The sequence below is a fragment of the Pristis pectinata genome, chromosome 25 (genome assembly GCF_009764475.1).
Source record: "Pristis pectinata isolate sPriPec2 chromosome 25, sPriPec2.1.pri, whole genome shotgun sequence".
NCBI classification, from domain to species: domain Eukaryota; kingdom Metazoa; phylum Chordata; class Chondrichthyes; order Rhinopristiformes; family Pristidae; genus Pristis; species Pristis pectinata.
In genome coordinates this window covers 32858-47835 of record NC_067429.1, presented here as the reverse complement: position 1 = coordinate 47835, position 14978 = coordinate 32858, and the positions used below count along the sequence as shown (strand labels likewise).

Sequence of the window (14978 nt, the reverse complement as noted above, 5' to 3'; positions counted from 1 at the left end):
CTGCATCCTTCTCCACCACTGCTCTCCAGTCACAAGAGAATTATGTTTGATGTTCAATGTTATCCAAGGTTGGTTCAAGCCAATGAAATGGTATCAGCTGCAGGTTGATGTTCCGTGAAACTATCTGAATGACTTCTACCCTGGTCCCCGTGGGTGCACGTTGCAGGCCTCCTCCAATAGGAGGGCTACATCCACCCACCTGATACAAGCAAGGTGAAATCTCCTAGTGTGCTGTGGGCCAATTATTGGGTCCCAGTCTCTCTTTTACTTGCAGATATAGATGGATTTGGCATAATTCTGGGAAAGAGACCTGCAGTATATTTTCTATACTACAACAGTGAGTACATTCCAAGTATTTTATTGGCTGTAGTTCTGAAAAGGGCAAGACAGGCATTATTTAAAAACATCTTAATTTCTTTCAAAATAAATCATCACTTTTTTAAAAGAGTGCTTAGCTAGCATGCACGAGGCATTAATGTGACATTAGTTAAGCCAGCAATATCACACTGGATCAATGAAGGTCACTCAGGATATAATTCAGAGTGTACTTTAGCTTTTAACAGTTAGAGCGGCACATTTAAAAATAGTAAACAAGGATTACCTTTCTAAGTGAGTTAGACACGTTTATTGTATTGATCTATGTGAAGATTTTGTGGATGCAAAGATTGAGATACAATAAGTATGGCAGTGAGTCATACAGCACAGGCCCTTCAGCCCAACTGGTCCATGCCAACCAAGATGCCCATCTAAGCTAGTCCCATTTGCCCACGTTTGGCCCATATCCCTCCAAACCTTTCCTATCCATGTACCTGTGAAAATGCCTTAAATGTTGTTTTTGTACCTGCCTCAACCACTTTGTCTGGCAGCTTGTTCCTCACATGGACCACCCTCTGCAAGAAGAAGTTGCCCCCAAAGGTCCCTTTTAAACCTTTACCCTCTCATCTTAAACCTATGCCCTCTATTTTTGATTCCCCTTCCCTAGGAAAAACACTGTGCATTCACCCTATGTCCCTTGATTTTATACACTTCCATAAGGTCACCCTTTAATCTCACACAATCCAAGGAATAAAGTCCTAGCCTGCCCAACCTTTACCGACAACTCAGGCCCTCGAGCCTTGGCAATACTCTCATAAATCTTCTTTGCACTCTTTCCAGCTTAAGGACATTGTGCCTATAGCAGGGTATCCAAAACTGTACACAATACTGCAGGTGTGGCCTCACCAATGTCTTCTACAACTGCAACATAACATCCCAACCAGCCACCCCCCCCCCCCCGATACTCAGTGCCCTGACTGAAGGCCAGTGTGCCAAATGCCTTCTTCACTACCCTGTCCACCTGTGGCACCAGCTTTAGGGAACTATGTACTTGTACTCCTCGGTCCTTCTGTTCTCCAATGCTCCCCAAGACCCTATCATTCACTGTGAAAGTCCTACCTGGTTTGACTTCCCAAAATGCAACAACATGCACTTACCTGGATTGAACACCACTGACCGTTCCTCAGTCCACTTACCTAGCTGATCAAGATTCCCCTGTAACTTTTGATAAACATCTTCACTATCCACGACACCACCTATTTTAGCATCATCTGCAAACTTACTAACCATGCCTTGTACATTCTCATCCAATGCCTGATGTCAAAGGCAAGCCAGAAGGAAACACAAGGTCAGCTGCATATTGTCAAAGGATTGTGTATTGTGCTCTAAACCAAATTTTATTCTCACCACCAATACCATCACACTACTATTAGATGTGTGGTACACTTTTCGAAAAGCTACAGGAAAAGGAAATGTGCTTTCTCCATCATCTTTTGGATAATTAGTTAGATAATTTCTTAGATAAAGTAGGTTAAAAAGAATGCAATGTGTTATCAACTGTTAATGAGTTAGACTCCATCTACCAGACCCATACTGGAGATGATTGATCTGAGTCACTAATCAAGCAGCATGGCCAATCAAGAAAGTGAATATGCTGAGTTTTCCCAGATGGTTAAAAAAAAGTTAACCAAAAAGCTAAATTCTTGGAAAATTAAGTTGAATTCTTATTTCTTAAGGTTGATGTTTGTGGCATTTAGCTGACAATTTTTAATTTTAAGTACAGTGCAATCTCCATATATGATGCTTACAAATTTATTTTGGGTACTGCCTTGTTCCCTAAGATTGATTAATTCACTGCAATATGGTGGACAAGGACTATTCTGTACATTTTGTTGGGTTCTCTATTAGATTTAAAAAGAGAAATCCATGGATTAAATGACCGTGCAGAGTTGAAGCAAATGAATTGTAAAAACACGTAAAAAAAAATCAGTGTCTGCGGGATCTGTGTCCCAGTGTGTCAATGTCTGCAGATTCATTGCCTACTGAGAGTCAGTGAGAGGAACTATCCCCTGATGAAAATCAGTTTCCATGGGACCTATCCTCCAATGAGAGTCAATGTTTGCATCTTACCTTCTGCCCTGTGCAGTTACATGGGATGTTATCGTTCCAATATACTCAGCCTGTCCCTTGTGCTCAGCTGTGACTCACTTATTCCAGGGAGGCAATAATGATCCTAGCACCATGTAACAAGCCTTTGTTTGAGAAAGTCCCTCTGACAATGACAGTACTCAGCAGGGAGCAATAGCTTCTGGAAAGAGCCTGGGAATCTGGTGCAAGAGAATGTGCATGGGACATGGAGCCATGTCATGGAAATGGAACTGAGGTGCTAATCTTTGAAGAATGAAGATTCCAAAATTGAGTTCATATTAATTTCATTTATAATACACACAGCTTGTGACATGGATATTAATGTTGCCCTCTGACATCCATGTTATGGAGGTTGCACTGTATACCCAAAAGATCACATTACAGCCAAGCAAAGAGATCACTCTTGTTAATGCTTACCAAACATTATTGTGATCAAAATTGGATTTGTCATGAATTATTTCTTTTCATTGCTTTGGAATAATATTTCAGAAATATTTTTTTTGCGATCTCAATGGTATTTCCTACTGGTTTATCTGGATATTTCACTTTATTTATGATAAAGTTTTGTTCAACTTTAAAGACCATTTGGTCAAAATGGGCTTGAATGAATGGAATTCTCATTTCGAGACATCCGATCAGTGATGATATAAAGAGTTCCCAACGTGGTGCATAATAGCCATTAACCAAACCACCCCACTGCTTGTTGGCATAATCCAAAAGATTCCCATTTGGTCCCCAAAGAGTAATTTGACTACGAGCATTGAATTCGTAGAGGTTTGCTTCTTTTTCAGTTGCAGCTAAAGATCTAGCTGTTTCTAACCAATGGCCCAATAAAAAGTGCCTGTCACTGGACAAGAGGTCATCAAGATCAGGGAGTAGGTTATGAATCAAGGCATTTCCCAAAGTCTGTAGCCCCACAATAGAATATTGCAGAAATGCTTTCTTGAGGTCTTCATAAAATTCTGAAGCTAAAAGTTGAACTGACTGTCTTGTAACATCAACAAGGTCATATCTGAAGGTTTCACTGGAGTTCAGTTCAGAAACAGCCATTTGCATTTGATTCCATGCTTCATAAACATCACTTTTGTTGTACCATAAGGTTGTATGCAACTTCAAAGAGGGTTTGTGAACTAATGGACTTCTATTGTGGCCTTGCGAATAGAAAGTGTTATTGTAGACACTTCGGAACAGCAGCAGCCAGGCAGCTACCGCGGCATCATTTTTCTTTCCATACCGTCTCTGTGCATATGACATTACCCACTTTGTGAGATTTAATGGCTCTTTGCACCAGCCAATTTCATTCATTAGTTCATACACAACATCATTTTGTTCAATACCTTCTGGTGTTATTCCAGTTCCCACCATGGTGGAATTTGGAAAAGCCCTTGCTTCAAAAGGACCTCTATTGATAGTTTCCACTGTTCCATACATTCCTGTGTTGCCGCCAAAATTGTGCAACATGCACCATATGAAAGGTTGTCCATAGAAAGATTCTGTAAGTGAATAAGCCGGCTTGCCGTCAGCAAATAAATCCAGAATAATCATCCGCCCCAAAGGCACTCCATGCAACAAGGCCTTCACCTGGGTTGGCCTCCAAAACGAAGGTGCTGTCAGAAAAAGCCATCCTTGCATGAGCCAAATTGCCGAATGGTCCACTGTGATGAAAAGAATACATTAAAACAGTGTAATGCACATGAAATACTTATTTAAGCAGTTTTAGCTAATAGTTATTGTTTATATAAAGAGAAAAAATTGTTTATAGATGACACCACAGTCAAGGTTGCATGTCATGATGTACATGAGGTACTTAAGCGTAGGGCAGGCACGGTAGTGTCGCGGTTAGTGTAATGCTTTACAGCGCCAGCGACCCGGGTTCAAATCTGACCACTCTTTGTAAGGAGTTGGTACATTCTCCCCGTATCCGGGTGCTCCGGTTTCCTCCCACATGTCAAAGACGTACGGGTTAGGAAGTTGTGGGCATGCTATGTTGATGCCGGAAGTGTGGCGACACTTGTGGGCTGCCCCCAGAACACTACGCAAAAAGATGTATTTCACTGTGTGTTTCAATGTACATGTGACTAATAAAGATATCTCATCTCACCTTGTGTCATTGCCTTGAAGACTGCATTGCTGACAGAAGATAAATATTTAGGGTCTGATGAGCTTGGTATCATTTCATTGAATGTATCTGCACTGTAAATATGGTTGGTACCAAATTCCTTAATTAGCTCCAACAGAAACATCTTGCCTATTTGTTGAAAAAAGGGCGACGCAGAATCCAGCAGATAGGAGCAAGAATAAGAACAGTTCAAGTGCCCCCAGTTCCCTAGCCTTGTGACGTTTTCTTTTGGAAACAATCTGAAAGACAATTGTTTGAAATTGGAGACTTCATAATTTCATCTCTCATCACCTGGCTAGTATGTGGAAGAACAAATCATCTTGAACTATCCTTCTCCCATTATCATTGCACTAGACTAGCACTGTTGATAATTAGTCTCAAATTTAAGTAAATATGAGAAACAAAAGGTTTCAGCATGTAAAAGACCTTTCTTTGATCCAGTGTTTTTATTCTGGAGCTTTGTTGAAACATGAAAGAGGTATGGACCATCTGGCTACTAAAGCCCATTTTGCTAATCAATAAAATTATTACTGGACGAAGCCTACTTGGTAATGATCTAGAAGTACTGTAGAGGATGAAGAAAAGATTTATAAAATTGATATCAGTATGATATCGTGACTGAGGAGTCATCTGGAAGTCTTTAAAATTATGAAAAGGTTTTAATCTCATGAATGGACAAAAGGGGAAGAAAAAGGTAAAATTTTAAATAAAACAACCTTAAGTTTAAAATTCCTAATTTTTAAACTCTTCCTACCCAATCTCCTTGAAGTTTATTCGACAATTACAATACTGTTCCAATAATTTGTTAACATAGTCATAGAGCATGGAAACAGGCCCTTCAGCAGAACTGGTCCATGGCGACCAAGATGCCCACCTAAGCCAGTCCCATTTGCCTGCATTTGGCCCTCTGAACCTTTCCTCTCCATCTACGTGTCCAAATGTCCTTTAAATGTTGTCTTTATACCTGTCTCAACCACTTCCAGGTATGTTCCAGTAAGAAGGATGGTAAGGCAAGGGATCCTTGGATTACAAGAGAGGTGGTGAATTTAGTCAAGAAGAAAAAGGAAATGTATAAAGTTTTCGAGTCATACAGCATGGAAACAGGCCCTTTGGCCCAACTCGTCCATGCTGACTGTGTTGCCCAGCGAGCTAGTCCCATCTGCCTGCTTTTGGCCAATAGCCCTCTAAACCTCTCCTATCCATGTATTAATGTAGATAGCTTTTCAATGTTGCTAATGTGCCCACCTCAACCACTATTTCTGGCAGCTCAGTCCAAATATGAACCACTGTTTGCGTGAAGCTGCCCCTGATGTCCCTTTTAAATCTCTCACCTCTGATCTTAAACTTACGCCCCTCTTGTTTTTGGCAACCCCTCCCTGGGAAAAAGCCTATACACTTTCACCCTGTCAGTGCCCCTCATGTTCTTATATACCCCTATCAGGCCACCCCTCAATCTCCTATGTTCCAGGGAATAAAGTCCAAGTCTATGCAACCTCTCCTTGGAACTCAGGCAGCTAAATCCAGGCAACGTCCTGGTAATTTTTTTCTGCACTCTTTCTCGTTTAATAACACCTTTCCTATAATAGGGCAACCAAAAACTGTACACAATACTCCAAGTGCAGCCTCACCAACGCCATGTAAATGCAACATAACTTCCCAACTCATACAATGCCCTGACTGATGAAGGACAGCGTGTCAAACCATCCTATCTACCTGTGATGCCACTTTCAGCAAACTATGCGCTTGCACTCATAGGTTCCTCTGATCCAGAGCACTCCCCAGGGTCCTATCATTCACTGCACAAGTCCTACCTTGGTTTGATCTCCCAAAATACAATACTTAATACTTATCTGGATTGAAAGCCATTTGCCAATCCTCAGCCCACTTACCTAACTGATCAAGAACCCCCCCCCCCGTAATTTTTCTTAACCTTCTAAAGTATATTCAACACAAGCTATTTTAGTATCAGCCACAAACTTACCAACCATGCCTTGTACATTCACATCCAAATCATTTATATAAATTACAAACAACAAAGGTCCCAGCACCGACCCGAGGCACACCACTAGACACAGACCTCCAGTCTGAGAAACAACCCTCGACCATCACCCTCTGCTTCCTAACACTGAGCCAATTATGAATCCAATCCGCTATCTCCCCCTGGATCCCATGCGATCTGACCTTCCAGACTAGCCTGCCTTGAGGGACCTTGTCAAAGGTCTTACTAAGGTCCATATAGACAACATCCACTGCCCCATCATCATCTACCCTCTTGGTTACCTCCTTGAAGAACTCCAAGAGATTTGTCAGATACGACTTCCCACACACAAAGTCTTGCTGACTTTCCCAAATCAGACCCTATCTCGCCAAATGTTGGTAGATCCTGTCCCTCAAAATCCCCTCCAGCAATTTACCCACCACTGATATCAGACTCACTGGCCTGTCACTTCCTAGCTTATTTTGGCTACCCTTTATAAACAATGAGAGACCCGACCTGAGGGAGCTGAGTCCTGAGGTCCAACCCCGCCCCCCCCCCCCCCCCCCCCCCCAATGTCAAGTCCTGACCCGACACAGGCCCGACTCACAGGAGCAGAGTCCCGAGGCCCGACGTGATGCGAGGCCGAGTCCAGAGGCCCAATTCGATGCGAGGCCTGACCAGCTGGGGCACAGCACCGGAGCCCCTCCAGATCGAAAGCCTGACCCTATGGAGCACCCAGGGCCAAGTCCCGACACCAAGGCCCCCCTAGACGCCCCCACTTACCTGCCAGGGCAGCTCACTCCTCTTCAGGAGGCTCAGACCTGTATGGAAGCAATAACTTACAAGACAGCTGAATCCACTCCAGGTCTTCCAAGCTTACCTCCCAGTCCAGGTGAACCCGCTCCAGGTTTTCCAAGTCGGTTCACTGGCAGCCACTTACCTTCCAGTCCAGGGGAATCCGCTCCAGGTCTTCAAAGTCAAGCAAGGAATTAATTACTTACCATCCAGTCCAGGGGAATCCACTCCAGGTCTTACAGGTTGGTCCTTAAAGCAATCACTTACCTGGTGGCTCCACTTTAGGACCGAAGAGTCGCCACTGCGTATCTCAGAAGCATGGCAAGAGGTCTGGGCTGCAGGCGAGGCTGAAGCAACATGGATACAAGACCCCACCTCCCCGGCATACTACTAGCTAATGTCCAGCCCATTGAGAACAAACGTGATGAACTAAGGGCAAGACTGACCTACCAAAGAGAACTGAGGGACTGTTGTGTGCTATGTCTCACCAAAACGTGGCTTACACCTGCTTCACCTGATTGTACTATTCAACCTGAGGGCTTCTCAATTCATCGAATGGACCGTACAGCGTCCTCAGGCAAAGTTAGGGGCGGAGGGGTCTGCTTCTTAATCAATAACTTGTGGTGCTCAGACTTGACTGTCCTGGCGAGCTCCTGCTCACCCAGCCTGGAATATCTAACGGTGAAGTGTCGACCATTCTATCTGCCAAGGGAGTTCACTTCAGCTATCCTGATGGCAGTCTACATCCCACCACAAACGGACATGAAGCCTGCACTCAATGAGCTATAGTCAGTGGTCAACATCCTTGAGACAGGATACCCTGAGGCCCTCTTCATTATTGCAGGTGACTTTAACCAAGCCAACCTTAAGAGTGTGTTACCAAAATACTACCAGCACATCTCCTGCTTCATCAGGGGCCCCAGCACCCTATACTGCTATACAACCGTCAAAGATGCCTTCCGAGTCACCCCCAAGCCAACCTTGGGAAATCGGACCACAAGCCTGTGCTCCTTCTCCTGCATACAGACAGAAACGAGAGGATCCGGAACAGAGAGTCGTGCAGTGCTGGTCTGAGGAAACAGATGAGCTTTTACACGACTGCTTAGAGACAATGGACTGGTCCATGTTCAAGGACTCAGCTGCCAGCCTAGATGAGTATGCCACCACCATCACAGACTTTATCAGCAGGTGCGTTGACTGTGTACCAAAGAGAACCATATGGGTGTTCCCAAACCAGAAACCATGAATGAACAGGGAGGTCCACTCCCTCCTGTAGTCAAGAACAGCTGCACACAAACCTGGTGATCCTGACCTGTACAATAAATCAAGATATGACCTTCGGAAAGCTATCAGGAATGCCAAGAGACAATACCGACTCAAAATAGGGTCCCAGACCAGCCATCCGTTATGGCAGGGTTTACATGCCATAACAGGCTACAAGATGAAGACTGGCTACATAGTTAAGAACAGCACATCCCTTCCTGATGAGCTGAACGCATTCTATGCGTGTCTTGAACAGAAGGGATGCGGATTGTCACCACCCACTCTGATAGCCTTCAATGCAACTGAACCCGTGGTCACCATTGAGAATCTAAGATCAGTCTTCCAGAAAGCAAACACATGGAAAGCATCTGGCCCAGCTGGTGTCCCTGGCCGTGTGCTCAGATCTTGTGCTGATCAGCTGGCGGGTGTATTTGCAGATATATTTAACCTCTCCCTTCTTCAGTCTCAGGTTCCCACCTGTTTTAAGGCCACTATCATCCAGGTACCGAAGAAAAGCAAGGTAACATGCCTCAATGACTACCGACCAGTGGCTCTGACATCCACTATCATGAAGTGCTTTGAGAGGTTGGTCATGGCACACATAACTCCAGCCTCCCAGACAACCTTGACCCACTGCAATTCGCCTATCTCCAAAACAGGTCTAGAGCAGACGCCATCTCCCTGGCACTATACTCAGCTCTGGAGCATCTGTACAGTAAAGACACCTACATTAGACTATTGTTTATTGACTACAGCTCTGCCTTCAATACTATAATTCCAAGCAAACTCATCACCAAACTCCGAGACCTGGGACTCAACACCTCCCTCTGTAACTGGATCCTTCACTTTCTGACCAACAGACCGCAATCAGTGACGAGGATAGGCAGCAATATCTCCGGCACGATTATTCTCAACACTGGTGCCCCACAAGGCTGTGTCCTCAGCCCTCTACTCCACTCCCTATATACTCATGACTGTGTGGCCAAATTCTGCTCTAACTCCATCAACAAGTTTGAAGATGACACCACCGTAGTAGGCTGTATCTCAAACAACGATGAGTCAAGGTACAGGAAGGAGATAGAGAGCTTAGTTGCATGGTGTCATGACAACAACCTTTCCCTCAATGTCAAAACAAAAGAGCTAGTCATTGACTTCAGGAAAGGGGGCGGTGTACATGCATCTGTCTACATCAACGGTGCTGAGGTCGAGAGGGTTGAGAGCTTCAAGTTGCTGGGAGTGAACATCACCAATAGCCTGTCCTGGTCAAATCACGTAGATGCCAGGGCTAAGAAAGCTCACCAGTGCCTCTACTTCCTCAGGAGGCTAAAGAAATTCGGTATTTCCCGTTTGACACTCACCAACTTTTATCGCTGCACCATGGAAAGCATCCTATCTGGATGCATCACGGTTTGGTATGGCAACTCCTCTGCCCAGGACCGCAAGAAACTGCAGAGGGTTGTGGACACAGCTCAGCGCATCACAAAAACCAGCCTCCCCTTCTTGGACTCTTTGTCTTTACTGCTTGCTGCCTTGGTGAAGCAGCTAGCATAATCAAAGACCCCACCCACCGGGTCATTCTCTCTTCTCTCCTCTTCCATCAGGTAGAAGATATAGGAGCCTGAGTGCACATACCACCAGGCTTAAGGACAGCTTCTATCCCACTGTGATAAGACTATTGAATGGTTCCCATATACGACAAGATGGACTCTGACCTCACAATCTGCCTTGCTGTGACCTTGCAACTTATTGTCTACCTGCACTGCACTTTCTCTGCAGCTGTGACACTTTACTCTGTACTGTTATTGTTTTTACCTGTACTAACTCAATGCACTCTGTACTAACTCAATGTAACTGCACTGTGTAATGAATTGACCTGTACGATCAGTATGCAAGACAGGTTTTTCAGTGTACCTCGGTACAAGTGACAATAATAAACCAATACCAATGGTACCACATTAGCCACTCTCCAGAACCTCAATTGTGGCCAGAGATGAAGCAAATATCTCTACAAGGGCATCTGCAATTTCTTCTCAAGCTTCCCAAGAATGTACTAGGTCAGGCCCTGGGGATTTAACCACCTTAATGCACTTTATGGCCTCCAATACCTCCTCCCTGCTAATCTGTATATGGTCTAAGAAACACCACTTATTTTGCTCATTTCCTTAGCTTCCACTGTTTTCTCCAAAGCAAAAACTGATGAGAAATATTCATTAAAAATCTCACCTATTTCCTTTGGTTCCATACACAGACGGCCATGCTGATCTTTAAGGGGACATATTCTCTCCCTAGCCACTCTTTTACTCTTTGTATACCTATAGACTCTCTTGAGATTTTGCCTCACTTTGCCTGCCACACATATCCTGTTTGTGCCCTCTTAACTTCTCTCTTAAGTGCATTCCTACACTTCTCGCAGTCATCAAGAGATTCACTAGTTCCCAATTGCTTATGTGCAGTGTATGCCTCCCTCTTTTTCTTCAACAGAGCCTCAATATCTCTCGTCATCCAGGGTTCCCGAAACCTGCCAGCCTTGCCTTTCACCCTAACAGGAACACGCAGGCCCTGAACTCTTGACCTTTAAAAGCCTCTCACTTGACAGACGATCTTTCCCTGCAAACAATCTTGCCCAATCAACCACTGCGAGATCCCGCCTATGGCTCCAAAATTTGCTCTGCCCCAGTTCAGGACCTTTACCTGTGAACCGGTCATATCCTTCTCCATAACTACCTTAAAAGTAATAGAATTATGGTCACTGGACCCTAAGTGCTTGCTGACCGACACTTGTGCCACTTGCCCTACCTCAGCTCCCAGGAGGTAGGGCATCCAAGGTTTAGGAAGCTAAAGTCAAATAGGGGCCTTGAGGATTACAAAGAAGCTAGAAAAGAACAGGAAGGGAATTAGGAGAGCCAGGAGGGGCCATGAAATGTCCTTGGCAATTAGCATTAAAGAGAATCCCAAGGCATTCTACACCTACATTGAGAGCAAGCAGAAAACAAGGGAGAGGGTAGGACCACTCAAATGATAAAGGAGGGAACATGTGCTTGGAGGCAGAGGATGTATGCGAGGTTCTAAACGAGTACTTTGCATTAGTATTTACCAAGGAGAAGGAAGTGGAAGATTGTGAGATCAGTGTGCTGATATGCTAAGGCATTTTGTGATTGAGGAAGAGGTAATGTTGGGTCTCTTGAAAAACATTACAGTGGTTAAGTCCCCAGGGCCTGATGGGATATACCCCAGGTTATTGAGAGAGGCAAGAAATGAGATTGCCGGGGCCTTGATCAACATCTTTGTGTCCTCTCTAGCTACAGGAGAGGTCCCAGGGGACTGGCAAGTAGTTTACGTTGTTCTAGAACATACAGCAGTACAGCATAATACAGGCCCTTCGGCCCACAATGTTGGGCCGACCTTTAAACCTCGCCTAAGACTATCTAACCCCTTCCTCCCACTTCTTTCTGTTGTTCAAGAAGGGAAATAAGGATAATCCTGGAAACTATAGACTGGTGAGTCAGTGGTAGGGAAGCTATTGGAGAGGATTCTTAGGGCTAGGATTTACGAGTACTTGGAGAGCCACAACTTAATTAAGGACAGTCGGCATGGCTTTGTGTGGGGCAAGTCACATCTTACTAACTTGATTGAGTTTTTTGTTTGAGGAGGTGAAGGTGGTTGCTGAGGGTAGAGCTGTGGATGTTGACTACATGGATTTTAGTAAGGTGTTTGACAAGGTCCTTCATTGGTAGGCTCATCTGGAAGATTGAGATGCATGGAATCTACAGTGATTTGGCCATTTGGATTCAAAATTGGCTTGCCCAGAGCAGACAGGTCGTGGTCGACAGGACTCATTCTGGAGGGAGGTCCATGACTGGTGGTGTTAAACATAGAACAGTACAGCACAGAACAGGCCCTTCGGCCCACAATGTTGTGCCAACATAACTATTCCCTCCTCCCTCCAGGATGCCCATATCCCTCTATTTTCCTCTCATTCATGTGCCCATCCAAGCCCCTCTTAAAAGCCCCCAATGAATTTGCCTCCACCACCCTATCAGGCAACGTATTTCAGCCATCCACCACTCTCTCAGTAAAAAAAAAAATCCCCTTCACGTCTGTTCTGAACCTACCCCCTCTCAGCTTAAATGCATGCCTTCTTGGTATTGGAATCCTGCAGGGATCCATACCAGGACCTCTGCTGTTTGTGATATATAGAGACGACTTGGATAAAAATATAGATGGATGGGTTAGTAAGTTTGCAGACGATACAAAGATTGGTGACATCGTGGATACTATAGAAGATTGCCAAAGAATATAGGGGGATAAAGATCAGTTGCAGATAGGGGCAGAGAAATGGCAAATGGAATTTAATCCACCCAGCTATGAGGTGTTGCACTTTGGGAGATCAAATGCAAAAGGACCTTAACAGCATTGATGTACAGAGGGATCTTGGGGTCAAAGTCAATTAGCTGCCTGAAAGTGGCTGCACAAGGTGATAAGGTCGTCAAGAAAGCATATGGCATGCTTGTCTTTATTAGTCAAGTCATTGAGTTTAAGAGTCAGAAAGTTATGTTGCAGATTTACAAAACTCTGGTTAGGCCTCATCTGGAGTATGACATTCAATTCTCGTCACCCCGTTATAGGAAGGATATGGAAGCTTTGGAAAAAGTGCAGAAGAGGTTCATCAGGATGCTGCCTGGATTAGAGGGCATGTACTGTGAGGAGAGGTTGGACAAATTTGGGTTGTTTTCTCTGGAGTGAAGGAGGCCGAGGGGAGACCTGATAGGAGCTTGTATGATTATGACGGGCAATGATAGAGTAGACAGCCGGTATCTTTCTCCCCCAGAGATGAAATGTCTAATACTAGAGAGCATGCATGTGCGGGGCAGGACTTTTTTTGTTATATACACAGAGTGGTGGGTGCCTGAAATGCGCTGTCAGGGGTTGTAGTGGTGGCAAATACGATAGAGGCAGAGGGAACTAGGTTAATTAGGCTTTTAATTATTAGTTTAATTATTTTGGCACAACATCGTGGGCCGGAAAACCTGTTCCTGTGTTTTACTGTTCTATGTTCCTCTGGAAGTTCATCCCATGTACACACCACCCTCTGCACAAAAAAAATTCCCCTCTCACCTTAAACCTATGCCTTTTATTTTTTTTTGATTCCCTTTCCCTGGGAAAACACTGAATACTGCATTCACCCTTTCCATGGCCCTCATGATTTTATACACCTCTATAAAGGCACCCTTCAGTCTCCCACACTCCAAAGAATAAAGTCCTAGCCTGCCCAACCTCTCCCTCCAAGCCAGGCACGAGTCCTGACAACATTCTCAAATATTCTTTGCTCTCGTTCCAGCTTAATGGCATCTTTCCTATAACAGGGTAACCAAAACTGTACACAATACTCCAAGTGTGGCTTCACCACTGCATTGCAATTGTACAAGACAAAGTCCCAACCCCTATACTCAATGTCCTGATTGAAGGCCAGCATAAATGGTTGCCATAAGAGGACACAGGTTTAAGGTGCTGGGGAGTAGGTACAGAGGAGATGTCAGGGGTAAGTTTTTTTACTCAGAGAGAGGTGAGTGCGTGGAATGGGCTTCCGGCAACGGTGGTGGATGCGGATACGATAGGGTCTTTTAAGAGACTTTTGGATAGGTACATGGAGCTGAGGGCTATGGATAAGCCTGGTAATTTCTAAGGTAGGGACATGTTCAGCACAACTTTGTGGGCCGAAGGACCTGTATGTGCTGTAGGTTTTCTATGTTTCTATACCAAATGCCTTCTTCACCAGTCTGTCTACTTGCAATACCACTTTCATGGAATATAACTAGATTCCACTTTCAGGGAAAAACATCTTTCTATACTTTCTTTTCATCCTTCTCTGTATGAACTATGGCCCCCATTTCAGAACTATCCAAAAATATTTAAACTGTGCTTTCACTTCAATTTAAATCATTTATGTAATTGAATCCCATTTCTCTTGGCTATTTATATATACCTTCTGTAGAAATGTTGTAATGCAGAATTTCCCAAAAATCAATAGAAACAATTTCAATGTTATGATCATCGTGTTCAGAAGAACAGAATACAGAGTACCTGGTGAAGGCAGCAGGAACAAATCCAGCAAAGGCAGGAAGGACTGGCAACATGCCCAAAGATCTCATTCGCTGAAGAATCTGGTGCTGAGAATGGGAATAAGTAAATAAAATCAGAGCAGAATTGTACTGCAGTTAGCAACTTTGTGTACATATTTTCTTTTAAAAACACTTTACTAGACAATAAACAATCTATGAGTTTATATAAAAGATACAAGACAGGATGGACTATAATCTGCAAAGCACAACCTCTTCTTAAGTCAGCCACTTTGAAATGGGC

The 14978-nt window shown here is 44.2% G+C and overlaps 1 protein-coding gene across 2 annotated transcripts in view; it reads right to left on the bottom strand.

Annotated features, from left to right (window-relative positions):
- Nucleotides 1-318: 318 nt before the first annotated feature.
- naglu (N-acetylglucosaminidase, alpha) overlaps nt 319-14978 on the bottom strand; it is a 39869-nt gene continuing 25209 nt past the window's right edge. Inside the window, exons 4-6 of one of the 2 annotated variants that reach the window (XM_052038501.1) lie at nt 14700-14785; nt 4565-4821; nt 319-4118 (exon numbers count right to left, since the gene is read on the bottom strand). In XM_052038501.1, the coding sequence (XP_051894461.1) occupies nt 2911-4118; nt 4565-4821; nt 14700-14785 (1551 nt within the window). In that variant the 3' untranslated portion in view covers nt 319-2910. The remainder of the gene's footprint in view (nt 4119-4564; nt 4822-14699; nt 14786-14978) is intronic. The other variant, XM_052038502.1, reaches the window with a different exon arrangement.